The 25800-nt window shown below is 45.4% G+C and overlaps 3 protein-coding genes across 4 annotated transcripts in view; 2 read left to right on the top strand and 1 right to left on the bottom strand.

The window, feature by feature from the left end:
- Nucleotides 1–646: 646 nt before the first annotated feature.
- Nucleotides 647–6531, bottom strand: COIL (coilin). The gene is made up of 7 exons (XM_065647583.1): nucleotides 6279–6531; nucleotides 4780–5950; nucleotides 4373–4459; nucleotides 3566–3613; nucleotides 2878–2953; nucleotides 2250–2338; nucleotides 647–1775 (listed from the first exon to the last, which is right to left on the bottom strand). The coding sequence occupies exons 1-7, from the start codon at nucleotides 6524–6526 to the stop codon at nucleotides 1686–1688; spliced, it is 1809 nt and encodes a 602-aa protein (XP_065503655.1). The 5' UTR covers nucleotides 6527–6531; the 3' UTR covers nucleotides 647–1685.
- A 120-nt stretch (nucleotides 6532–6651) lies between these two features.
- SCPEP1 (serine carboxypeptidase 1) lies at nucleotides 6652–18760 on the top strand. 2 transcript variants are annotated; one of them, XR_010607217.1, is made up of 14 exons: nucleotides 6652–6757; nucleotides 8235–8380; nucleotides 9295–9384; nucleotides 9925–10080; nucleotides 10538–10612; nucleotides 10842–10914; nucleotides 11908–11945; nucleotides 12128–12256; nucleotides 13751–13835; nucleotides 14655–14768; nucleotides 15380–15517; nucleotides 17001–17164; nucleotides 17288–17409; nucleotides 17817–18760. XR_010607217.1 is itself a non-coding variant. In XM_065647584.1 (13 exons), the coding sequence occupies exons 1-13, from the start codon at nucleotides 6691–6693 to the stop codon at nucleotides 17351–17353; spliced, it is 1341 nt and encodes a 446-aa protein (XP_065503656.1). In that variant the 5' UTR covers nucleotides 6652–6690; the 3' UTR covers nucleotides 17354–18760. The 2 variants fall into 2 exon arrangements, 1 of the variants encoding a protein (XP_065503656.1); XM_065647584.1 differs by having other exon boundaries at nucleotides 17288–18760.
- A 6088-nt stretch (nucleotides 18761–24848) lies between these two features.
- RAB11FIP4 (RAB11 family interacting protein 4) overlaps nucleotides 24849–25800 on the top strand; it is a 93675-nt gene continuing 92723 nt past the window's right edge. Inside the window, exon 1 of the mRNA XM_065647865.1 lies at nucleotides 24849–25025. Coding sequence (XP_065503937.1) covers nucleotides 24882–25025 — 144 coding nt within the window. The 5' untranslated portion in view covers nucleotides 24849–24881. The remainder of the gene's footprint in view (nucleotides 25026–25800) is intronic.

Here is a 25800-nt window from a genome sequence, read left to right as displayed (position 1 = left end):
GCCCCGGGGGTGTGTTCAGCGCACCGGCGGCTCCGCCGGGCTCACCTGCGCGCGTCCCGCGTTCCGCGCCCATTTAGCGGCTCCCAGGTATGAGCCCGTGTGGCGTGTGCGGGTGTGACAGGGCGGGCGGGCAGCCCCGTCAGGCTGGATGTACTCGATTTGATTTGAATTGTGCATTCAGAGTGTTTTCACCCCAACTTGATGACAATGGATAAACGAAACTCAAGACTTTCTCTTCAAAACATCCGCTCTCTGGGGTGTGTTTGTTTTCAACCAACACCTGTTCGTCACAGGGACTCTGTAACCATCTAATTTGCACCCCAAATGCCCTGTAGGCAATGGAACAAGAGGTGAATCCTGCTCTAAAATGCTGTGAAATACTTGCATTTAGCTTTTGCAATTTTGTAAGAATTCAAAATTAATTATTTCTTTCAGAAAAAAATACTGCAATTAATTCCAGATGTTTCGGCATGACTGTGCTAGAGTGCCTGGAGTTTTCTTTTTGTCCAGTTTGCAAGAATATTCACACATGAATCTAACTGTTCATTTCTCTGAAAAACAAATTCTAACATCAATGGCACAATGACAACTAAAAAGAACCACAATACACCAATCAGTTTTACTCATATAAAAATTATTCCTTCACAAACAAGACATTTTAATAGGGACAATGCAAAGGTGTACAGTATTTTAATGTAATCATGCACTAGTCTGAATACATATTAGCAAACCCATGATGTACAACTTTTCAGGTGTTTGTATCTAGTTTGTTGGGGTTTTTTTCCCATGTCTTCGGTCTAAGAGTCAACTACCCAGGACAGGGATTATCTTATATTGTAAGATTTGCCAAGATGCAAGTACTACATGGGTACAAGGTGCTGCTGGTAATTAGCAAATAATGAGCAGAGCTGTCACTGAAGTGCATTGCCAGCACCTGCTGACCAATTCTGCTGTTACGAGGGCAAGAAAGGCAGCACAGAAACTTCAACATTTAAAGGGCGAAAGGGTTTGCTTTAAAACAAACAAAAAGGTGTTCAGAGCCTACACAGATTGACACAGTGGGACACAATTTTGCCAGGGATTTGTTTTATATCTTGACAGTTACACCAATACAATTCATCTGCCTCTCAAAATTACAGAAGCTTAAAATCCACAAACTTTTCTTGACATGTTCAGGTGAACCCTGTAAATAAGCACAAGGTCCTGGCACTTGTATCGTGCCCTGCAGCTGTAGAGAAAAGAGGTGTGCGCATCAACAATATTTATATTTGATTTTCAGGTGGTGTTTTAATTATCCTTACAGCAAGCTACCTCAGTATGGCAGTTACACACCTCTACCCAAATCCAGACATATAAACCGAGCTACCGACAGGACAAGGTTGTATTTTATATTTTTGATCAAACCATTCCGGTTCTGGAGGTCGCAGCAGTAGGACATAAAAACTGTCATAAAGCTTCTATTAAGAAAACAACAACCCAGATCTATATTAAAGACTTCCATAGTAAACAACGTATTCCTGTATTACATAAAAACATAGCCTAAGACAAAAATTGTTTCTTTTTCTTTTGGCATAGTTTAATTTTAAAACCATTTACTAAAAATATCCACCAGTGCATCCGCTGCCCTCAGAACTAGAAGGCAGCATTTCTCAAAACAAGTCCATACAATTATTTACATTCACATCCTAGATTGTTCCATTTTCAATGCTGGATCCGTTAACTGGAGGCTCAACAATCAGTCTTGGCTCTATCAGTGCATCCCAACTTTCAGTTATCTGAAAAGAGAGACAATACTTAGCGTGTCCCAGATATACAGGCAGATGCAATTTCTCCTACATTATGTTTTTCTAGACTTGAACAACAGCACTGCTGGACAAACATCACGGATCCTTCCCGTGATTCACCATCCTCTTAATGAACCTCAACCTGCCTGACGTCCTGGGTAAGGAATGATGCAGGTAAGAAGAACAGTGCATGAAATTAATAACTGGTTCTTCCAAGGTTATCTAGACACGACATTGTTTGTTTTGTTAGCCAAAAGAAAAGGTTGCACAGTTTGATGACTGGGTTTGAATCTAGTTAATTGAATAATCATGCATATTCTTGCTAGAACAATTATTTTTGCTTGCTTTTATTTTAATCAGATACGTTATGATAAAGGGATCTCACAGAGATGAACAGTCATAAAGCAGGACACGTATCAGCTGCGCAAAACTCGTAATGGGCTTCAAAAGAAGTCACCCACATACCTTTGTGTCCTGAGGAACCGCATACTCTATCAGTTCTGCTCCATCTGCAGACTGGTAAACCAGATCGAACTTCCCTGGCTCTTTAGCAACTTAAAACCAAACAAAAACAATTCCCGTTAACTATGAGCAAAGAGGTTTAACTGTTTACCATAGTTAGACAGCTAGTCAAAACCAGGGTGTGCTCGGGTTCATAATTGTAACAAAAGACCTGAGGTAGAACTGAATTCTGCACATCAAAATTAAGGTAATTATCTAATATAACTATATACATGAAAAAGTGAATAAAAAATATGCTGCCTAAATTTTGCAAAAATGCTCATACGATGATGACTCATTAATGCTGGCTTAAATGGCAACTGCAGTTTACACATGTGCTTTCAGAGACACAGTTTCGGTGTCTGACGTGCACTTTGTCATTGCAGGGACTCAGTCCCACCCTCCACCAAAGACATTGGCTTCCCTGACGCCACAAAGAACACCATTATCATCTAAAATTCTCTCTGTAATTCCACGTAGTTGAGAAGATACCCGGGGAAATTGGAAATACTCCTGAAACGTGAAATGTGCCTTGGAATGTTTTCCGGGTGATGCACATGACAACAAGCATTTGGTGTCCCAGGGTACGTACACTGTCCTGCTGACGACGAAAGGATCTCAAGCTCGATCTCTTTTTTATCAGCATTCCAACTGATTATTTTCCCCTCCTTCATAAAGTAACAAGAAAAGAATCAGATGAGATATACTAGGTAATTATTCCATATTTACAGCCACTGTGGTACTTGATCTCAGTTAGAGGAACTGTATCTGTCTGTCAAATTTTTCTACCTCTATGCATAAAAACTGCACAGTATTAAAGCTCAGCAATCTGTAGTTACTGGCATCAACAAACCAAAGTTATTCATTGTCACCATTATTGTAACTTAAATCAGTACTGATGCAGAAACCAAGTTATTTGAAGTAGCTACAAAATTTTACTTGCACCAGTTTCAAGAACTTGGCTTGACTTCAAACCGCAGCAGACTTGAATACAGCTACATTTTTCTACTTGAAGGTGTGCATTTTTTGTCATCTCTAAAATATTAATGATCATTAATAATGCTTGGGTTTTTTTTCTTTTTTTAAAATAACTGCTACACCTTTCAAATTTTCAATTAAGTTTTGAGTTCTAGAGTTTTCATTTTTACTGCTGCACCAGGAAGAGCCCACGGAGTCAACTGGATAAGAAGAATAATACTGCACAACCTCAAAATATTTCAGCCCTACTTCACTTACAATAGTTTTGTGAGTGAATTAAGGGAGGAGAGTAAAAACTGTACCTTATAGTCTGATACTTCAGGACTGTAATTTTCAGTTAGTTCCAAGCGCTGTTGAAAGAAATACAGATAACAAATTACAACTTGTCCTGATCTCGGATGACGCCGCCTAAACCCCAATGTGGTTTCTTCAGCAAGAGGAAAGCGTGAGAACTGAGCGTCCCGCTCCTGATGCCGATCCCAGTCCCAGCTGCTCCTCCAGGACTCGCTGCTCAAAGGATTTCTGTTCAGGTCAGGCTGTGAGAGGAGATCAGGGAGATGGACCCCAGTCTACTCAACTGCAGCGATTTCATTTTCATTTACTTTTTATTTTGCGGTGAAGTGTAATTATATGTATGATAAGATTTGCAAAGATATCGTAGAAACACTACGTAGAGGAATAACAACATAGAGGGTTTTTTTCTTTTTATAGCATTAATTGTAATGCTGACTTGCCTTGCATGTTGAAAAGAGAGGGGTAACATGCCTCTTTCTGGCATTCTTATTTAAACAAAAACCTTGAAAATATGCCCACGGTAGAGAGAGACTTTGTGAAGGTGCAACTAGAAAATTCTGTTATTTTCGAACTGACTTGTGTGCTTCAGTTTAAAACAAAATTTTTAAAAAAGAGCAAATAAGTAGGATGACAACTACTTCCTAACTCTTATACCTGTAGGATAACAGTCCCAGAACAATGTAAGATTAAGTTCTTCAGTGTAAGCTTTTGGTTGTCAGGACTATGCTGTCTGTAGCGTGTCCTGAAAAACTTACAGTGGCCCAAACAAAACAAATTTTAGCCCACTAACATTCAGTATTTCACAAGTTCTTTACCTTAAAGGCAATTCTTTCTCCCACTTGTGGTGGGGCAGCTAGAAGGGGTAACATGCTATAGTCTCTCTTGGGGACCTCCACAGGATTCTGTAAAACAAACAGTAAACCCACTGGATTAATTACTGTGTTAATAAAAATAGAAGACATTGTTTATGCTGAAGGGATTGTAAGAAGTTCTGAGAAGAGTAAGGTACATATCTGAGTGCTTGTTTTGACATATATAATACAATCACTTAAATATTGTTTCATAAACACTTCCTCAGGCTGCTAAATATCATATTTACATAGAGTAAATATCAGTTTTACTAAGATCAGCCTTTACCCTATCAGTCTTTTTCTGCTTTTACAAATTACTGTATGTTTTTTGTGTGGCTAAAGCTGCAATACAAAGGTGCCCCGTAACCCACCTGGACAAGAACAGAAGTGTTTGTTGCAGATTCATTTAACTGCCTCTGTTTCTGGCCTTCGCTGCTGTAGTTATAGAAGAAGTTGGCTCCTCTCCCACGGCCTTGGCCCCGCATCATCCCACGGAACCCACGACCCCTGGGTCCCCCCCAGAAGGAATCCTGTGCGGTTCCACGGCCCCTTCCGCGACCTGAGCTGGCGAGTGGGCCTTGAACGCTGCTCAGCAACGGTTTAGTGCAGTTTCTTACCATGGAATTATTCAGTCCAGCATTTGCTGTGGGTTTTTTAATAACAAGTGTTTCTGAATCTGAACTATCGGACTCTGAAGAGGAAGTCTTTGCCTTGGGAGCCTTGGTGGTACCGGTTTTTACAGCTGCCACATTGTTAGGCAACGACTTTTCCTTTGCGGTACCGGCTTGTGCTGTTGCCGCCTTCTCATCCTCTGTACTCGAGTCAGAATCTGAACTAGAGGACTGGGATTTTTTAGCGCTTTTGCTAATTGCAGTCTTAGTAGACTTTTCAGCATTAGACTTTACAGTCACTTTATTAGAAACAACAGTTTTCACATCAGAATTTGCAGCAGCTTGGGATTTGTCTTTGGGAAGTGTTGCTACTACAGGTTTATGTGGAGATTTATTTTGCTTTACATTTAATTCGTTGCTGTCGCTGTCAGATGACGTGCTGGAGGAATCTGAAGATCCCAGCCTCTTTTTTCTGGACTGTGTTGTGATTTTTTTTGTGTCATTTTTACCAGAATTTAGAGAAGAGCTCCCATCCACCCGTTCTAAAGCCATCTTTGCTGCAGCAGCCTTTGTCTGCTTTTCATCCTTCCTTTTTGTTGCCAACTGTTTCTCCGTCTCTGCTTTTTTAAGCTTTTTAGATTGGTCAGTAGAGCTCTCTTCCTTACCTTCTCTATTTCTTCCACTAACTTCTTCCTTTCTTTTTCTTTTCTTGTACCTTTTTAGAGAATCCTGAATATCTACAGAGGTCTCTTCCCTACTAGAGGAATACTCGGCATTATGTTTTTTCTTTTTCTTTTCCCTTTTATGCCTTTCTTCATTTCTAGAGAAATCTTCCTGCTTTTGTCTATGCCTTTTTTTGTCTTCTTTTGGTGTATAAGAGAAGCCATCATCTATCTCTTCATAATCTGCAACTACCTCTTCCAGTTTTACTCTGTCAAAAAAAAAAAAAAAAAGGCAACGTTCAACATAATTAACACTTTTTGGCTACATGTTAGCAGCTGGGTTAAGCGGGAGCGGGGATGCTCCGGCTGCTACCGGGACGGTTCAGAGGCCGCTTCCCCAAGGCCGGGGTGAGGCCCGACCCCCCCGGGGCCGCTCTAAGGCGGCTGGGGGGGGCAGGTGCCGGGGCCGCGCTCTCCCCCCTGAGGGGATTTACCTCCCCCGCGGGGATTTACCGCCCCTTTCAGACACCCCGGGCTCCTCAGGCTGTGGGGACGGTGCCCGTGAGCGCTCGCCCCCCCGGGCAGCCCCCGCCGTACCGCAGCGAGTCGTTGTCCCGCACCAGGCGGGCGCTCTCGGTGGGGGGCAGCAGCGCCCCGTCCAGGAAGAGGCTGAGACGGGCCCGCCGGCTGAAGCCGAAGCGGTGGCGGATGAGGCTGAGGAGGTCGGTGACGAGGCGCACCTGGCTGGGCTCCAGCAGCAGCCAGCACAGCGCGCAGCCCGGGCTGCCCGGCGGCGGGTGGTCGAACAGCAGCCGCAGCCGCACGGGGCCGCCGGCCGCCGCCATCTTGGGGGAGGAGGAGGCGGGAGGGGGACGGATGGCGACGGCGCCACGCGTGGGACAAAAAGGGCGGGCGGCGCGCGGGCCTTGGCCACGCCCGCTGCGGGCGGGGCGGGGCCGGCCCCCGCGCACGTGACAGCGCGGCCGCGGCGCGCGGAGCTGTTGGCGGGATGGGGCCGGCGCTGCGCCCGCTGCGCTCCCCGCTGCTGCTGGCGGGGCTGGCGGCGCTGGCGGCAGGTACGGGCCGGGGGGCGCGACGGCACACGGCGGGGTGTGCTGCCCTGCGGCCGTGCCCGGGCAGTGGCGGAGCGGCGGCCTCTGGGCGCGACGTGTCCCGCGGCCGCTGCCGGGAAGAGCCTGGGCTGAGGCGCCGGAGGCTTCCGAGCCCCCCCGGGGTGGTGGCCGGGCGGGACGCGGCGGAGCGGGGCACGGAAGCGCCGGCGGGAGCGGGTTGGGGTCAGGCCCGTGGGAGGTCCCAGCGGGCCGCAGCCAGGGCTGTCGCCGTGTCTTTGCCAGGGACTGTCGTGACTATCGCGACCTTGGGACCCGTCTCCTCCCAGCCGGCTGGCTGGGGTCTGCGCGCCCCGCAGCCCCAGGGAACCCTTTTGGAGCAGGAACCTGGAAATTCAGGTCCCGCTCGATTCAGCTGGGTGGGAGCGGCGCCACAAGCCAGGGCAGCGCTTCCCAGGGCTGCTACAGCCCGAGCTGCCACCTCCTTCCCAAAACCCCCAGACCCTTGTCTGTTCCGTGGAGGGACGGTGCGGACGCCACGCACGCCAGGAGGTTATCGTGGGGCTGACCCGGCTGACAGGAGCGCAGGTGCCTGTCCTGTGCTCGTGGGCAGCGTTTTGTCTCTGAGACCTTGGGCTGGGGGGCTGCGAGGGGCAAACAGCCAGCTCGGGTCAGTGGGGACGGGGTCACCACGCTGATGTGACCTGTTCGGCACCGTGGGTCAGCACAGACCAGGCGCTGGGGCGCGGAAAAGCCTTATTGCTGCTTCTCCAGTGGATTGCTGCCTTCTGTCGCAATCCAGAAGATTATGGGATGTAGTTTCAAAGGTCTTTTTCTGGGAAAGCGTCTTTATCCTAGATGGCAGAATAGACTGGCTGCTTAAGTTGACAAGACTCTACAGACTTAAAGTGAGTTTAGATTTAGATCTTGGGTTCATTTAGAATTGACCCATCTGCCTGTTCTGCATTTACTCTTGGGGACTGTAAAATCATTGATCCCAGTGAGGGGGATTGGACTAGATGATCTTTCGAGGTCCCTTCCAATCCCTAACATTCTGTGATTCTGTGACTGAGATCAGTGTTGGATCCCTGAAGGAGCCCTGGTGGCCCTGAAGCTGTGCGAGTTGTTCCATCGTGTCTACTGGGGCTGTGCTTTCGGCTCAGGCCTCAAAAACATTTGAAATGTTTCCCTGATAGAAAAAATTCTCCTAGCTATTGGGCTGCTATTTTGACAGCCACTGTAACATCAGGCTCTGATAAGGAAGCGCTTAATTACACACTTAAGTTCATTCATTGATGATAACTCAGCGATGTCTGTGGGCGCAGACAGGTATAGGCAGGATTCTTATAGTAATCTTTTTAATGGAAGTGCTTCCGATTATCACACCCAAGATCGAAATGTAATGTTTTGGAACAAATCTGGTAGAAAACCCCAAGCTGATCCTTTTTGCCTACCTGATTTTTATGTTGATTTCTCCCCCTAGGTGTAGTTCTGAGGCAGTCGCCAGAGCCCAAGGAGCTGTGGGGATATGTGCAAGTTCGAAGTAAGGCCCACATGTTCTGGTGGCTCTACTATGCAAATAACCCAACCAAAGACTTCACAGAATTACCTCTCATCTTGTGGCTTCAGGTAAGGTTTGGTGAAAGACACTTAAACAATAACTTTCCATCTGTGCCTGGGTCAGTTTGATGCATATCTTTCAGCTCTACAGAAATAGGATTCAAAATTGTCCGATTCTAAATGATTCATGTTGTGAAAGAGGTTTTTGGGTTGGGAAGAAATAATGAAAACATCATTCTGCAATTGTGGGGTGCCTTCAACTGCTCACCCTCCATCAAGTTAAATTGCAGAAACAGAAGTTGTTCTTATTGTTTATTTTTGTGCCAGATACTGCAAGTACTTTGTAGCATCACAGTTCCTTTCCTGAAGAGCTTATGGTCTAAACAATGTCCAGAGAAAGAGCAGATAAAATGATCGGAGATTAAGAAAGACTTCTAAATGGAAACAACTAAGAGAGACTGGTTGTCTGGAGATTAGTCTCATTCAATCACAGTTTGATGAAAGGCAGCAGGGTGTGCTCCACATCCACTTCCAGCAGCACGTTTCAGAGGTTAATGTTGAATATAATCACTTGATGACTTGGTCTTTTTCCTTCTGGGTTATTTCTTCAGAGTGAAACGCACACGCTGTACATGCTGATAAAACTAATGACTTGGAAACCTCTGTAGATGGCCAAGTCTTGCATTCAGTATTAAGGGAATAAGGGGAAGGATTTTCAAACTGCACCACACAGCATTCAACTCATTAGGTGCTTTGACAAGTGGGTAATTGCTTTTCTTGCTTTCCGAAATAGCATGTGTACACATAATGAAAGAGGAAGAGGAGGAGAGCCTGCATGGGAAACTAACATATAGTGCAAAAGCCATTTTAAAAAAATTACAATCTGTCATTCTACTTACTGGCTTGATTCCATTTTTCTCTTGTCTGTCATATCTATACCATGCTGCCTTTTAGCTTATTTGTCATTTGGTATTTCCCCACAGGGAGGTCCAGGAGCTTCAGGCTGTGGATTTGGGAACTTTGAAGAGATTGGTCCCTTAGACAGAGAAATGAAACCAAGAAATACAACTTGGGTACAGTAGAATGTTCCGCTTCTAATTACTGATTGCAAATGTTTATTGGAAGTTTATACAAAGAAAACTATTTGTTCTCTGAGCTACGAATAGTCTTACTACTACTCTGGAGTTCCCTAGATTGTGTGGGTGATCTGCCCTGGATCACTGGGATTTTTGGGGTGCCTTTCTTGTTGCAGCTTGGGCAAATTGAAAAACCTGATGTTGTACCTCTTTATTTGTGAGCCTTGCTGCTCTGAGCTGTGCTAGCGGTGTGCTGATCAAGTGATTTTATTTTCACACTTGTAACTAAACAACTGTAGCATTTGCTATAGCGATTTCACAAAAGCCCAGCAGCCCAAAAGAAAAACCCTCTTATTTTACATTCTGGCAGACAAGCCTCACCTGCACAGTTCTCTCTTTTGGATTTGCACCTATTTTTTTTGCAAGTTCTTTCAGGGCCAGAGATTCGGTGGCTCACTTAAACATTTGTGCCATCAAAACTAAGCTTTGTGCTGGTGCTGAACTGAGGTTTCATACAAACTCTTTCTGCTTGTACAGTTGCAGGCAGCCAGTATCTTGTTTGTGGATAATCCTGTGGGCACTGGATTCAGTTATGTGGATGACTGCAGCTTGTTTGCAAAAAACCTCACCACAGTAGTTTCTGACATGATGGTTTTTCTTGGAGAATTCTTCACATGTAGAACAGAATTCCAGGTAAGTGATTTGAATTCTTGGTTAGAATCACATTTTAATTTGCCTTTGAACAGATCTCAAAAGGAATTGGTGAACAGCCTTCCACATGGGCAGTGTTTCTACTAGGTAACATGGATTCGGTGGGGGTCTCTGCCTCTTACTTCCTGCTATTCAGAAGTGGTGTCTCGAATTTGGTACTAGTTATTTAAGCAGTGGGGTGGATTAATGTCCATCGTGCAATCCGAGAAGCATGTAGGATCACGGCTGTTTCAGTTCCAAAATACTGAAGTGCCTGCTTCAAAACTTCCCCCACTAATTACACCAGGATGTTACGGAAATCTTATCTGCAGGTTAGAATCATAAAAATCCAGTGCATGATAGTGAAAGGAAGAGCCAGTGCTGGGTTCTGCGGGAGGCGGTTGAAGGTCTCTCCTGCCCTCTGCCCGATGAGTTTGTTGCGTGGCTTCTCTCTCTCCAGACCATCCCATTCTACATATTTTCTGAATCTTACGGCGGTAAAATGGCTGCTGGGATTGCTTTAGAGCTGCAGGAGGTGAGTAGTTGGAGGATGTAGTTCACTTTTCACTTGAGAACATGGTGTTCTACAAGTACTTGTATTTCCTGGAATACATCGTCCCTGTTGTCTAATTCAGACTGCTACCTTGTATTTTTCACTTAAAGAAAACTGGTTCTAGAGTCAATGAATATTTAACTAAAAGTTGATTATTATTTTTTTAATGATTTTTGTTTGTTTGTTTTTGTCTTTCCTGTTATTCACCAAGGCTGTTCAAAAAGGGACCATAAAGTGCAATTTTATGGGGACTGCTCTTGGAGATTCATGGATTTCTCCTTTGGGTATGTTTAAAAATCCTTAGACTGTGGGTAGTTTGTTTTGGTTTTTTATCATTCCATGGGTACCTAGAGTCAAAATGCCAGCCCTGCCTTAAGTGAATTAAATCTGTAGTGAGGTGGGTAAATCAAAAAGGAATACTTCAATATTGCAAGCTGTGATTGAAGAGTCTACCTTTAAAACATATCTAGATAATGAAAAGTCAGAGAGCAAAGTCAGTGAGCAGCGTGCTGGCATTTGAAGTGGGGTGCCGGTGAAATGTCCTTATGCATCTGCAGCTTCCGGGGTGTTTGGTAAGAGAACTGCACTTCAAATGTGGCCACGAGATGATTCACAAGGTCACAACTGAGGTTTTTTCTTTTCATAAGAAGACCTGGTGCTGAGGAACCGATGTGCTCACAGACATGGTAGGGATAGCGTGTGTGTCTGGTTAAAAAACAAAAAACAAACAAAAAACAAATTAAAGGACTCTCAGTCCTTCAGTGAGATTTGCAAAAGCAGGCTGCACAGATTCTCTGCAGCACAGGACAGTATCAAGCAAACCCCCGTCTGTCTTGGGATCAGCTGATCCTTGAGACCTTATAAACAAACTTGCTAGAAAACAGATTTGGTTTATACCCAGATTTCCACCCCCCTGTAACTTTTGCAAACAGATCTGTTTAGACAATGCCTGTTCACCTGTCAGATCTCCCCCGTGTTCTAGCAACGTGCTGCAGCGTTGGGGTGAGAACAGTTTGGTAAGAACATGTCTATTGCTTTAAATAAATTTCACTGTTTAATGTTTAACGGGTTAATGACATTGCCCTGCTTTTATTGGTTTGTAAAGAACCTGCTCTGTGGTACATAACCTTAGGGCTAAACTGAGCTGACAGTCTCTTTTTACTAACTATTTCATCTCCATATATTTTTGCCACAATCATTCTTACTACAATAAGGGAAAAGTAAAGGAAATCGTATGTCAAAAACGTAGATGTTTGAAACCTGTTCTGTTTCTTTAGACTCTGTGCTGTCTTGGGCGCCCTACCTTTACAGCACAGTAAGTACCTTCTTAAACTCTTGGTCCTCACCTGGTTACTTGTACTGCCCTACAGTATAAGTGGATGTTGATTTTTGAGGTTAGCTCTTAGCCAGAATAAAACCTCAAATGCATGGAGACTATTAGTGAGAAATGAATGTGAAATTATAATTGAAGTTTTCTCTTGTGTGTTTGTCTTCCAGTCTCTCCTTGATGACAATGGTCTACGAGAGGTGACTGCTGTTGCCAAAGAAATAATGGATGCAATAAATAAAAATCAATATGGATTGGCCACGGAGCTCTGGGGCAAGGCTGAAGGAGTCATTGAAGAGGTGAGATCTTTGACAGCAGCAATAACTAACTGGTGCCTGGGGAGGGACACAATTTCAGGTTATCCTTTCTATAAGCACTAGGATGGTGTGAATCCTCCAACCTCCTGCGCAGTCGTTTTTACCAGTATCTGTTTTATCCCAGCGCTGATGTAAAAGCACTATTTGCTGCACACGACTGGGCAATTGTAGGAGGCAGTGGGTAAGGTGACCCACACGGGCTTGCAGTGTTGCATCAAGGTTTCAACCTGGCAAATCACTTAAATAGGTGCTTAATTTTTAGCATGCAACTAGTGCATGCTAATTTTTAGCATGCAACCATGCAACAGAACCTGGTTTCAACTTAAAAGCACTGTGTCTCCTCAAAAGCTTTGTCTTGAATATTGAAAACGGCATCCAGCAAGACACAAATTTCAAGTTAAGCACAGATATCTAAAGAACTACAATAGGTGCACAGGATGGAAAGGAACCTCAAGTTACGTCATGTTACTGTGGGTTATTGCATCTTGTTTCTTAGCAAGTTCCAGCTTAAAAGATAAAGGTTCACTCTTGTTTTTCCTGTTGAAGAGTTGCTCCAAAATCTCACTCTTCCTTGTGTTTTTGTTTTAGTATGAGTAAGGCTCTGGCTTCCTCAAACTGAAAGACTAATCTGGAGCTGCTTCCTTTTCTCTTTCTTGGTTTTGTTTTGTTCATAACTGGCAGTGCCTTGCACATAGTTGGTTTCACTTCTTATTCTTTTGAAGGAAGTTGTGGTTCCCATTTTGCCTTTCTCTTCAAGTCTGCTTGTCTTCTCCCAGTTGTGTTATCAGTCAGGGTGCAGGCACTTCAGTTCTTCTAGGGTTGCTATTGTGAGCTGGTTCCTGACCTATGCATCAGAACTTCAAAATTCAAAAATTATATAAAATGGGGCTTCAGGAAACTGGAGTAACTTCGGTAATGGCAACATTGATCACACGTGTCCTTCAGATGTAGACAATTTGCTGTCTGCATCAGAGCTGCCAACCTACAATCCTTGGACTCGTTCAGATGTCAGCAGTTCCAAAAGAGGAGTGGCTGATATTTATCACCACGTTCTTGAGGAAGCATTTGGGATTTCAAAGGGTTGTAGGCTGGGAGGATGTTGAGCAAGAGGCAGCGTCAGGCTAGACTAGATCTAGCGGAAGAGACCATCTGAAAGCATCATCTGGCATTGCAGCTCTCTAATGAGTGATGAGAATCTGCAGTCATTTGGGTGGAAGGCTTCCTGTGGCTTCACATCCGTTTCAGAGGTGTAAATAACATCTGTGGCAGAACCCATGTGGGAGCAGTGCAGACTTGAGAAAACTCTTCCCCACTTCCCAAAGCAACTGTAGACCAAAGTTTTTCCATAAAACCTTCCTGATGTGTAGGTGAAGTGGCAGGTCACAAAGTCCTTTACTTAGGGTTTACTTATCTCTTTTTTTCAGAAGAGTGTGTTCCTCATATCTGAGAAATGTTTTTGTTATCTTGTGTTTTCAGAACACAGACAATGTGAACTTCTACAACATCATGACTAAGGAGGTTCCAGAAACAAAATTAAAGGAACAAGACGACCTCCATCTCAGTAAGTTGCATTTAAGTACTTGAACTTCTGAGCCCTATGTTTGCATTCGCGTACCTTCAACTCTGATAGCGGGAGCAGCCTCAGTTTAGCACATCCTTTAAATGGGGCCTTCGGATCCAAAGGATATTGATATTCTGAGCAGAACTTGTTTGCTCTTGCATAAATAGGGATAAATAGGAATGTGGAACAACCCTTCTGTAGATTACACCTCCACCTATACATCCTGCACAAATTATTCCAAGGAAGTAGTCAGTATAATTGTGACATAGTTTTTGAACCGTTAAGTTACTTCCTCTTAATGTCTTTCATTTCTGTCTTTATACTAGGACACAAAAATGTCTCATCAATATAAATAGTCTGATTAGACTCTTTTGGTCCATGATGTTTATGCATCAATGTGAAAAACACATGTATAGAGTTTCTTTCAAGCTCATTATCTCTTTCTATTGGCTTCAGCAGGGAAGATGAACGGCACAATTAACTCCCAAAAGTAAAGCACTGCAGATCAAAAATAACTGGTCTGTTGAGGAGAAGAAATTGTGTCTGTAGCAAGTGGCTAAAGCAGAAGCTGGTAGCCTGAAAAAGTGCTGTGTTAGCCAAAAGTAGAAATGGATGGTTGGGTTTTCCTGGTATCATTCCCTGACCTAAATAAGGGTTGACTTCAGTGGTTTCTGGTGAAAGTAAGCAAAACTCCCTCTGGTGTTGCATTTGCATTAGAGAAGAATTTGTTGGCCATGACTGTAACACTGAAAATTGTCACCTATGCAGGACAACTGTCTCAAACGTGCCACTAATCAAAGTGTGTTCTCTTTTTTTCAGTAAGACTTTATCAACGCCATGTCAAAAATATGCATAAGGACAGCCTCAATGAATTGATGAATGGACCCATCAGAAAGAAGCTAAAAATCATTCCTGACTGTGTGAAATGGGGAGGTACTTTCCTGTCTGCTATGTGGATCTAATGAGTGCATTATTGCAGTGTGTAGGAAGATACTTTCCCATAGTAAGCAGTCACGTTAAATTGTCTTTATCCTTGGGCCTAAGAAGAGGACTTTTTCTCAGAAATGAGCGTGTAATGGGGCAGGCTTATGGGAGCAGATGTGGTCCTGGTTCTGATTCTGCTGCTTGTATCCACCTTTAGCCAAGCAGTTAAAAATACAGGTGAAGGAAGAAGATCCTCTGTGTCTCAGCAGCTGGTTTCTGGCTGAAATTCATGGCAGTTTCTCTCTGCCAGAAATCTGGTGTCATGTAATGCTGCACGGTGTGGAGGGGAGGGTGTGAAACAGAAAGGACTGATGCCAGCACCCTGTATGTGTGTGTAGTAGGAGTGAGAAGCAACAAAGCTGTGTGTGAGCTCCAGTGGGAGCATGGCTGCTCTGTTCTCTTTAGTTCCTCAGACCGATAAATCACTGGCTGCTGCTTTGAGCAAGGACTGGTTTTATGCAGCCATGAGCTGCATTTTAGGAGCCTTAGTTGCTTCTTTGCCAGCTTGGGGATGACATTCTTCATCAGTTAAAACTTGTCTTCTTTCTGATTCCGACCAGGTCAGTCCAAAGATGTCTTTGAGAACATGGCTGAGGACTTCATGAAACCTGTCATTGATATTGTTGACCAGCTGTTGGCAGCCAACGTCAGTGTTACAGTCTACAATGGGCAGCTGGATCTCATTGTCGACACCATGGGTAAGGGGCTTCTTGACTGGAGTTGGGAGCAGCACATGTGACAAGTAGAATGTGAAGTTGCCAGTAATGTTGGTACCTGGATCTCTCCAGTCTTCTGTGCAAATCTCCCACCTAACTGGCAGCTCTTAAATACTACAGTCAGAAATTAGCAGCTCTTAGTATGTTTTGTTTACATCCCTCTGAGAGAGACAATTCTTTTACCTCCATTATGGTGTTGGGAAATGGATCTGCAACATCAACAATTGCTTGTTTCAGTCAAGCACATAAGTAAGTACGTAGGTAATAATTCACTTCATTCTTCTGGATAGACACGTATGTATGTACGCTTGTTTATGAATGAATGAGGATAGGTGAATACATATATGGAGATTATCCTCTCTTCTGCTGTACCTTGAAGATCCTGTTCTCTGGGACGTATCTTTCTGCAGATTTGTGCACAATGCAGGTCAGCCCTCACAGTGACCTGCAGCAGAGAGCGTAGTACCTGGTGGGATGGAACAAGGGTGTTGGTAATTAATGAGGGAGGGTGCAGCTGGAGAGTGATCACACCTGCTGCTCAGAAACCTGTGTAGGCACCTGCATGTCTGGCCACTCAAGGGCTTTGTTTGTCCCTTGCTGCTTGCAAGATGCCAGCTCGATCAAGTGGCAGTTTGGGAGCCAGGCCAAGTATTGCTGAAATGCCTCATGCTGCGAGACTGCTGTGCTCTCTTCCGTTCACCTTTTCTTATCGATTCAAATAATCTGCAGTCACAGACTGTCAAACATCTTCCTGTGTGGTGAAAAGCTTTATTCTTTGTCTTTCTCTGCCCACTTAGCTATTCAGGTGCCCTTCATGAACAACATAGCAATCAATATATCAGGAAACAGAGTATTTAGGCTGTCAAAACAGATTAGCAGTTAGTGGTGCTTCAGTTTATCACATTTTGAGTTAATATGTAAATTCTTCCAGTAATTCAGAGAGAGGCTAAAACTTTGTCCCCCTTGGTGTCCTGGAATTGGTCTTTTTGCTGTCTTGACCTCCACCTTCTCTAGCACCCCTGAAAACAGCCTTTCCAGGCTCTTCTTGATGAGAGACTGTAGCAAACAGAGAAGCAATGTCTGTTCTGATTTCCAAGAGGGGGAGTTGGTGCGGCTGATAGTTCTCCATGACAAGCCATTCAGGGTGTTTTAGGATTAAATCAAAATACGTCAGAATTGCTGGGGCTGCAGAGCCTCTAAGAGGCACATGTTTTAACTTGTGCTATCGTAACTCTACTTCACCTACACCTCCATTGTTTTCTTTTTGCCTTCTCCCTCCATTGGTTTGTTTCAGCTTGTCTTGAACACAGCTGTGGCCATTTTCCTAAGCACAGAAAAAATCGGGTTTGGAATCTGAGCACACAAAGATGTTCTGCTAACACTGCTGTATGGGTACCTAGTCCAGCTGAACCAGGACTCTCAAGTTGCTGTATCAGTAATCAAGCATATCCCTTATCTCTAATAGGCCAGGAGGCGTGGATCCGGAAACTGAAATGGCCTAATTTGGACCAATTCAGCCAGCAAAGGTGGAAGGCACTCTATGTGTCTCCAGACTCCACCGAGACAGCCGCTTTCCACAAGGCCTACGAGAACTTGGCTTTCTTCTGGATTCTTAAGGCCGGGCACATGGTAAATAATATAATTCTTGGGGTGGGATGCACCGTAATCAGCAAGAACACTAAAGATGCGTATGTGCTTGCTGTCTGCTTCCTTATAGCAGCTGCTCACCGTATGCTCTCCTCTCTGTGCTAGGTGCCGTCCGATCAAGGAGAGATGGCTCTGAAAATGGTCAGGATGGTGACCCAGCAGCAGCTCTAGGGAAGGGGAGGCTAGCTGGGATGGCCTCCTGCCAAATGTCTGTCCTCTTGCAGAATGTGAGTCCGGAATAATAAGCCACAGGAGGAACAATGGCTATTTGGACAGATAGCAACTCTGATCTTGCTGATAATATGCACGGCCACTTACGGAAAGGCATTTTTTCCTTGAATGAGTTGTTGCTTTTGAATTTGTAAGCTACAATTTGCTGCCTTAACACTGTTCATAATGACTCTTCCAGAGGAAAGTCCACTGTTATAAACCATTAGCTCAACTAGCTCTGAGCCTTTGCCTTTGACTTGGAAGGATTTCGTACTTCATAAAAAGCTGCCCTTTCCTGAATATTCTCTTTTCTGTTCACACACCAAGACAAAAAGTGATTTGAGTCCCGATAGGTTTGCTGTTTGTTCCTCTCAGAGAGCTAACCTTTCATAAGGCCATGGAACGTTCCTTCCTTTGTCCTCAGGCCTCTGCTTGAGTCACCTGGCTGGATAACAAGCTGAAGATGTGGAGATGCCAGGAGAGAAGATCTGCCCTAGAGGAATTACAGTCCATCTCATCGTGCTGAGGTGCCTGAGTTAGGATACAAGATTCTTCAGGCTTCTTGTGCTATGGAGAGAGAAAAACACACCTCCCTCCCAAAGGAGGATTTGACCTTTTTCATTTGACCATTTGTTTCTTGTTTTCATTCTCTTTAATGACTATTACCCAAATTTTGCCTTTAGACTTAACACCTAAAGCACATCCAGCAGAAATTCCTGCTTTCCTGAGTGCTGAAGCAGGAAGCCTGTTAATACTCTGTTCTTGGGCAGAAGAGAGTCCTAATGGACAGAAACGTCTTACAACCTTCTGAGCTTGGCCTGGAGAGTGGAAGGGAGAGCACTATTTGAGCAATAGTAGCATAATTCTGAAAGACAGCAGCAGACAAGCTAGAACCAGTATCTTGATCCATATTTTTCTAGAGCTTTTTTTAAAATCTTGCAGAGACCTATTATTTTGAAAAAAAAAAAAAAAAATTTATATAGTACACAGTCAAGAGGAGACTTGGTCAGACATCATTTGATTTCTGCTACGGAGCACAAAGTGACTGTTGTTTATTGGTGTCTGATAGGAGGCACAACAGCTTGTTCCAGCCGTCAGAATCCTAAATAAATAGCAACCCCTTAATTACTCCAGCAACTGAAACTCTCATGAAATGTCTGATAGTGTTGGCTTATCAAGGACTGAAGCATAATGCTATGTAAACACGTATGCAGTCACCCAGCAGCTGGAGTATTGGCACCTAATAATTGTTTTCCTTCTTCCCGTTCTCTGCTTGAACTGTGTTCTTGAGAACTTTAGCAATGCAAACTCAGATATTTTTAACTTGTTTTGCAATAAATGCAATGGGTCTAATCTCTCTTGGGCATCACATTGATTTCACTGCTTGAAAATGGCATCTTTTCTGGTTTGGCTTTTTGGTGTAAAGCCCCTGCCAATGGGAGCAGATGCAGTCACAGTTGAGAGGGAAGGGGACAGGACTGTAAAGCTTCTTTTCAAATGGGACGTTCATTCACACCACCTAGAGCTTGTGCTCAGTGATAGGCCTGAGACATCTGTTTCTTGTCCTGCTTTGTTTTAGCTTCTGCAGGTTTTTCTGTTGGCAAAGAGATGGCTTGTGAGGGCAAAAAAGATGGCTGGTGGTAATGATTTGTTGGTTTTAGGGGCTATGCCAAATCTAAACATGTTAGAATAAAATGACTTGCCCGTGGAGACAGGCTTTTAAATAGTGTCCATTTAAATGCAAACAACAAAAAAGCAGCAATCCTTTAATATCAAGGAAGATTCCTTCCTTTTATTTCACTAAAGGCTTTGTAACTGGTGCGTCACAGCTCCAGATCATCACAGAGGTAAGTCACCTGTCCAGCAGATGCTTTAAGAAATCGGTTGCTTTGAAAGGAGTTCAAGTCCCGCTGTGTATCTGATTAGCACTGACATACTTTGTCCATTTTGATTTCGTGCAGAATGCTGTTTTCAGATAAGGGCTGTCACTTGTCAAATCCATGAGAATGAATCGTTCTAAATATTTATAAGATTCCTGTGCAGTAGAGGTTGAGGCCGTTGTGGACAGATGAACGCAAAAGACGAGATCTGCCCCGTTTGCCACCACAGGGATATCTGTGCAGGCAATTTTTGTCTCTAATGTAGCTAATCTGACATGGAATATTTCTGCTGTAGGAAGAATGAATCCCATAAGCTATTTCTAAAGGGAATTTGGCACATAACGCTCATCGATTTTATGTCTTTAAAGTTTGAGGCTTAACGGTGGGATGTAGGTGTGTGTTATTTTCAGAAGATGAACATTTTGAAGTGTTACAACATCTGCTTATCTTGGGATTCAAAGCTGCAACAAAAGAACATCTGTGTACTGAGGCAAGATGGAAATCTTGGAGCGCCTCTTCATTGTCATGTCTATTAGCTTGTAAACATTCTGCTGTATGGCAGCACCATTTGTGTGTCACTGCTGAACTCTGGGCTGTGTTCATGTTTTCTAGGAGGGATTCAGGAAAGGGGTAGTAATTTATCTGACCCAGGGACAGTGATGAAGGAATAGTGAGAATTTGAGTATAGCACAGTTCACCCTCACAAGGTTTCTCTGTAAATTACTTTTGGTATTTGCTGTATAATAGATTTGGTAGTTAAGGAGTAGCTTTAACTCTTGTGAGGAAAAAATGTGTCATTCTGGTCACTATTTGGGGGGGATTTTTTTTTTCTTCTAACTGTGGCTGCTGATTGAGGTGGTAGGGAACTATATTGGATGTATCTGCAGGAGCAGAGGTGTGTTAATATGAGTGGCCTAATGCAGTGATTTTTCAACCTATCTCAGTTTACAAACCCCTCACCTAAAATATTTCTAAGGAAAGCAAAGCACCCTTAAAAATTCCTATACTGACCACTGTCTTGCATAAATATTTTTGTTCTGTCCTTTATCTCCCATTAGTCAGACAACTTGGACTCAGCTTACACAATCTGTTTCGAGACACAACAAGTAATCATTGTTTGGCTTTAGCATCAGTGTAGTATATCATGTTCTAATTTTATTATTCTGTCCCAGATCTCGTTGCTAAATAGAGCAATATCTGGGAATTACATTCCTGTAGTCAGCTGTAATAAAATTGCAGATGGAACATATTTATTCAGATGTTGGATAGGACAAAATAGGCAACATTTTAGAAATTTTATTTGAAGCAGGAAGGGACAACTTACTGAATGGTTCATATATCGTGTTATGGGTGAGTTATCTTAAAGAAAATACACTGGCTGCTGCACTCTCAGACTTTAACAGCTGCTAGATGATTTGCTAGTTTTTTTTTTTTTTTTAATAAATTGAGGGGTGGAATAATTCCCTTTCAAGAGTCTGGGGCTTAGGTCTGTTAATATTTGCTTGTTGGAGGCAGAAAGGAATGTTTATGTGTCTCTTGACAGCTCTTTTGGGGGTAGGAGTTGAAAATAACTTGAGTGTAGCTATTGCACTAGGTCTCCTTTTTACATGGTTGTCTTGGAGTCTGAAACATGTCATCATACTCAAAATCTCCTGTGAAGGAGTGACGGTCTCCTCCTGACGCACAGAAGTGACCTAGTGGCCTGGCAGCTGTCGGATGCTTTCCGGCACCATTAGTGCTTTCAGGACATTGCCAGATGCCATTGCACATTATAATCTGAGGCAAATGTAAATCTACCCAACTGCTTAGAGCTCCTCTGAGAAAAGCTGAGGGGTTCTGTCCTTCCCCTAGGAGAAGGCAACAGGGAGGCTTCTGCAATGCACCAGAAAGAGGGGTTTGGTCCCAGGGCATTTGAAGGACTGTGGGATGTCTTGGAACAGGAAGAAAACTTGCTTTATCCCATGCTATTCATTCACCTCTGGTTTACACATGATTTTTCTTACCAACCACAGTAGCCTCACCCAGCTGCCCTGCGCAAGGTGCCCAGCAAGGGGTTCTCTTGGCTGGTGCCAAAGGTGCAGTGAAATGGGTGACCACGCGGTGGGGTCAGGACACCTCCAAATGCCACAGGAACAGCTGGTGCTGGGTGCTGCCCCTGGAAACGCCTGCTCAGCACTTGAAAACATGAGGTTATTCCTAAGAATTTGCAGTGGAAATGGTTTTATGTGAACTGGTACAGCGGATTATTTAATCTTAGCAGTAACTTCATGAGAACAGATATTTTGGTCTCTGTGAGCACAGCCCCAATTACAACAAGGCTTTTTATAGTTGCAAAGGACAGCTAAATTAGCCTGCTTTAACCAGAACATACCATTCGATATTGTGATTTGTACTTAGGCATGTCCTTTTTCAAATGGTGCATTCCCTGCCTACCCTTAAAACTTTTTGATCAATGTCTCTGAGGGTAGTATGTGTGTTGTAAGAATAAACAAATAAGGCATTGGTGTGTTTGCGGAGGTAACTGGTTTGCTGTCTAGGTAGGCTCATCTAGCAGAGTTATGCACATACCTAGTGCGTAATCTGGTAAGAGTGCTGTTGAAATTGAGAAGCATTCATACTATGTGAAATTAAACCACTAAAACTTTTACATGGTGAGGTCCTTTAGCAACTAGAAAATTTCAAAGAAAGATCCTTGCTTGTTGAGACATTTCCCCAAAATTTGTTAGGTTCTGTTGTTGTTCTTTAACTTTTTATTATTGAAGAAAAGATTAGACAAAATGGCAGTAAAAAAATCAAGTATCTTCCTTCTGTGCCACACCAAATTAACAGGAACAGGATTTGATTCAAAATACAGTAAGACTGTTAGAAGCCAAATATTCAATGAGGGTTACATTATGTACACTATAAAGAGAAATTGTGCTATGAAGCTGTTCTGAGAGGCTGGGGTTCAAGATGTTGCTACTATATGCTGGAACGCAACCAGAATTGTAGATAAGGTCATCAGCCTGGGGGATGCAGTCCTTAGATGCTGTTTCTGACAGCAGATTACAATTTCCTACGTTAAGTGGAAGTGACATTGATGGAAAAGCAGCTGATTGTAACCAAATCCTGCAAATGACAGCCATGGCCTGTGGTATTCAGCAAAATGTTTCCTCTTGAACTATTTATTCTTAACAGGCAAATACTGTAGCACCACCACTAGTCATATTTCAGGTTCAGAAAACTAGATTTGCAGCATACAAAGTATTTATTCCACACAGCGCACAAGTCAAATGAAGAAGCTGCCAAACACCTCCGATTAAACAATTATTTTGATATAATAAGGAAAAATAGCAGACCTGTTCTACCGCAAACCAGAGAAGCAGAGATCAGCAAGAAGTGATGCCAGCTACATCCACTGGCAATAAGAACTGACCTCCTCCTCAGTTTGGCTTTACAAACTGTACCTCGCCAGCGCAAGTGTGTGGCACGTGCTCAGCTCAGCGTCCTGACTTCGGCACACTTGGGCCAGCCCCAGCTTATCCTAGACCTTTACTGATGGCACCTCGCATCCCAATTCTCCTGTGTTTGGCTGCCCACCTGCACACAGGGAGGTGAGTCAGATGGCGCAAGGAGGCACCCTGAGGCCATCGCAGCAAGCAAGGTGGGACAATGATAAAAGTGAGCTCTCAAGCTTTGAAGAGCCTGAACTCCACTTCAGAGCACTTAGACTAACAGCAGCTGATTCCAGGTAGGTGTGCTTTCCACAGCTCTGAGGGCTGACAGCTCACAGCTTTTGAATACTTTGAATAGGTGCCCCTAAGGGGTATGTTAACCTCAATCCCCATGTAACTCAAATATGAGTTCAAGGGTCCTGAGATAAAAGCTAAACGTCCACAACATTTAAGAATCCTGCTCTAACTAGACAACTTCAGAGAAGTTTGCTGATCAAATATTTTGCTTCCCTTATCTCTTTCAGATCTCCCCACATCTCTTCATAAATTCTTTACTTCCCAAGGGTCGTATCTGATCTCTGCACTTTGATATTTTCTTTTTTTTTTTTTTTTTTCCCCCCAAGTCTGGAAAGACCTTCTTGTATACCAGAAAGGGAACAGGAGAACTCTTCTGTATTTGTTGTAAAACCAACCAAAGTTCAAGGTGACAGGGGGCTCTGGAACCAGCTCATCTGTGTCAGGGGGTGGATTTGTGGGGAGCTGTGTCACTAATGCAGTGTGTGCTGTCCCTGTGGTGGTGATTGACAGCTGACTTACAGCCTACAGGGCTGTCAAATCAGCATCTTCCCAAACTCTGAATTTGCACATGAAAGGAATGAGAGACTTGTGCTGAAAGAAACAAAACTTCCTGAGGAGAACGCTCCTATTGGTTCTAGAAAAGAGATTAATTTGACTGGCCAGCTCTTAATCATGGGCTTTTCAGGGTTGCTATGGGCCTTTCTTACTGCAAGGAGCAAATGAATGGATACTGTCTCAATTCAAAACCTGCTCGCTTTCATGGTCATTTCAGGGGGACAACTCCATCCATCACCTACCGAACGTCACTCGGTGAGGGATGGTCACCTGTGCTCAGCAGCCTCACTGGGGAAGAAGTGCTGGGGGAGGCAGCACGTACCTGAGCCTGACTCAGCCCGTGCTCCTTCCTCCCCAGGATGCTGCCCCGCGATCCCTGGTGAGAGGCACAGCGCCGGAACCAGAACCATTCCTGGGCTTCCCTCTGGCAGCTCTGTGTGCTTGAAGAGCAGTCCAAGAAACTCTAAGAAAAGGGACAGAGCAGAGATCACATTAACACCCAGCCGTGGAGCACAGCTGTGCTTTAATGAGGAATCCTGCAAAGGCAGGGACATCCCTTCGTTACCAGCTGTGTCTCATTAAAGCGTGGGAGACCAGTGTCTGTCCCAAACCCAGCCCGGCCACGAGGAGCGTCTGCACAGCTCTGCCCTGTCGCTGGAGCACGGGAAGCGCTGCTTGTCCTCCTTTTCCTTAATTGTCCCTTAACTCTACACTTGGCTTTTCTCCCCGTGGCCTGGACCTCAATGGCTTTTTCTCCGGAGAAATTGTGGTGTGGCTGGTGTTTTATCTGGGGTGGCGGGGAGGAGGACTGAGGTGTGGAACAGTGAAGGGACTCTAACCGGGTCTGTGAGAGGAACCCAGGGGCTGCCAGGCCTGCTGTCCCCCAGCTGCTGGAGGGGAGCGTGCTCTCCTCTTCCTCCTGCCTGCCTCGCTCCCCCCGCCCCACTCCCTCCTTCCCAGGGCCGCTCCCCGCCGCCGCTGTCCCCGGACTCCCCCGCTCCCCGCCGCCCTCGCACCTCCCGCCCGCCCGCCCCTCGCGCCGCTTCCCGCCCAGCGCGCGCCGCTCCCCTCACTGCAGCGCCCCCTGGCGGCGGCCCCGTCCCCGCCGAGCGCGGATTCCCACCGCCCCCTCCCTCCCCGCCCTCCAGCTCTGCCCTATTGTTCTCCCTTCTCTCGCTCCCTCCCTCCGCTCTCCTCCATCCCTCCCTCCATCCCTCCTCCTCCTCGCTGTCCCTCCCGCTCCGCTCCCCGAGCTGATGTCACGCACCCGCTGAAGGCGCGGGCGATCATGGCTGCTGCGGCCGCGCCGCCGGCCTCCCGCTGATGCCCGCGATGGAGCCCACGAGCCTCCTGCGGTTCCTGCGGAAGCTCAAGGAGGTTTTCGACGTTTGCGATGAGGATGCGGACGGCTTCATCCGGGTGGAGCACTTCGTCGCCCTGGGGCTGCAGTTCGGCCAAGGCGATGAGGTGAGTGGGGCGAGCCCCCGGCCCGGCCCGCTGCCTCGGCAGCCGCGCAACTTCACCTGCTGCCGCCGCTGTGCCGGGAACGGGCCGCGGCTCTGCCTGGCCAGACCCCGCCGGGACCACCCGCCTTCCCTCACCGCGGCCCGGATTCCCCCCGGCCCCCAGGGAGCCCCCGACTCCGCCCTCAGCTTGGCCGGGACTCCCCCCGCCCCTTAGGGCGTCCCAGAACCCTCCCCATGGCGGCCTGGAGCCTCCTTCCCTCAGGGCCACCCAGGAGCCCTTTCCCGCAGAGTCCTCCTTAACGACAGCCCAGATCCCTCCTTTTCTCAGGGGGTCCCGGAGCCTCCCGGGCTGACCGGGCTCCCTGGGGCAGAGGACCGGGCTGCCCAGTGTTTGGAGAGCTCGGGGGTCGCTGTGCTTTTGGGCAGCTGTGTTTATTCTGGTGACAACAAGGGTTTTGTCCATCCTGACCGAGCTCTCTCCTCAGCAGGGTGCCAGACCCCGGGCAGGTGAGGTGCAAAGGTCTGAACGGGCAGGGAAGCACCAGCCCAGGGGCACCCAAAAACCCCCAGGTGATCACCTGGACCCCGTCCAGCCCCCCAGTGACACAGCGTAAATCTGGAGTCACACCGCGGGTCTCAGTGGAACCCTTGTGTCACTGGGACCAGTGCACATCCATGGCATCAGAGTAAATGAGAGTGGGGTCAGGCCAGTGTCTATGAGGGTAATGACGTGTTTGGTTTCAAACAGTTCCTGTAAGTGATTCAATCAAGAGCTG

The sequence above is a fragment of the Caloenas nicobarica genome, chromosome 18 (assembly GCF_036013445.1).
Source record: "Caloenas nicobarica isolate bCalNic1 chromosome 18, bCalNic1.hap1, whole genome shotgun sequence".
Lineage (NCBI taxonomy): Eukaryota > Metazoa > Chordata > Aves > Columbiformes > Columbidae > Caloenas > Caloenas nicobarica.
Note: the sequence above shows the minus strand (reverse complement) of the source record. Positions and strands in the feature narration are given on the sequence as shown.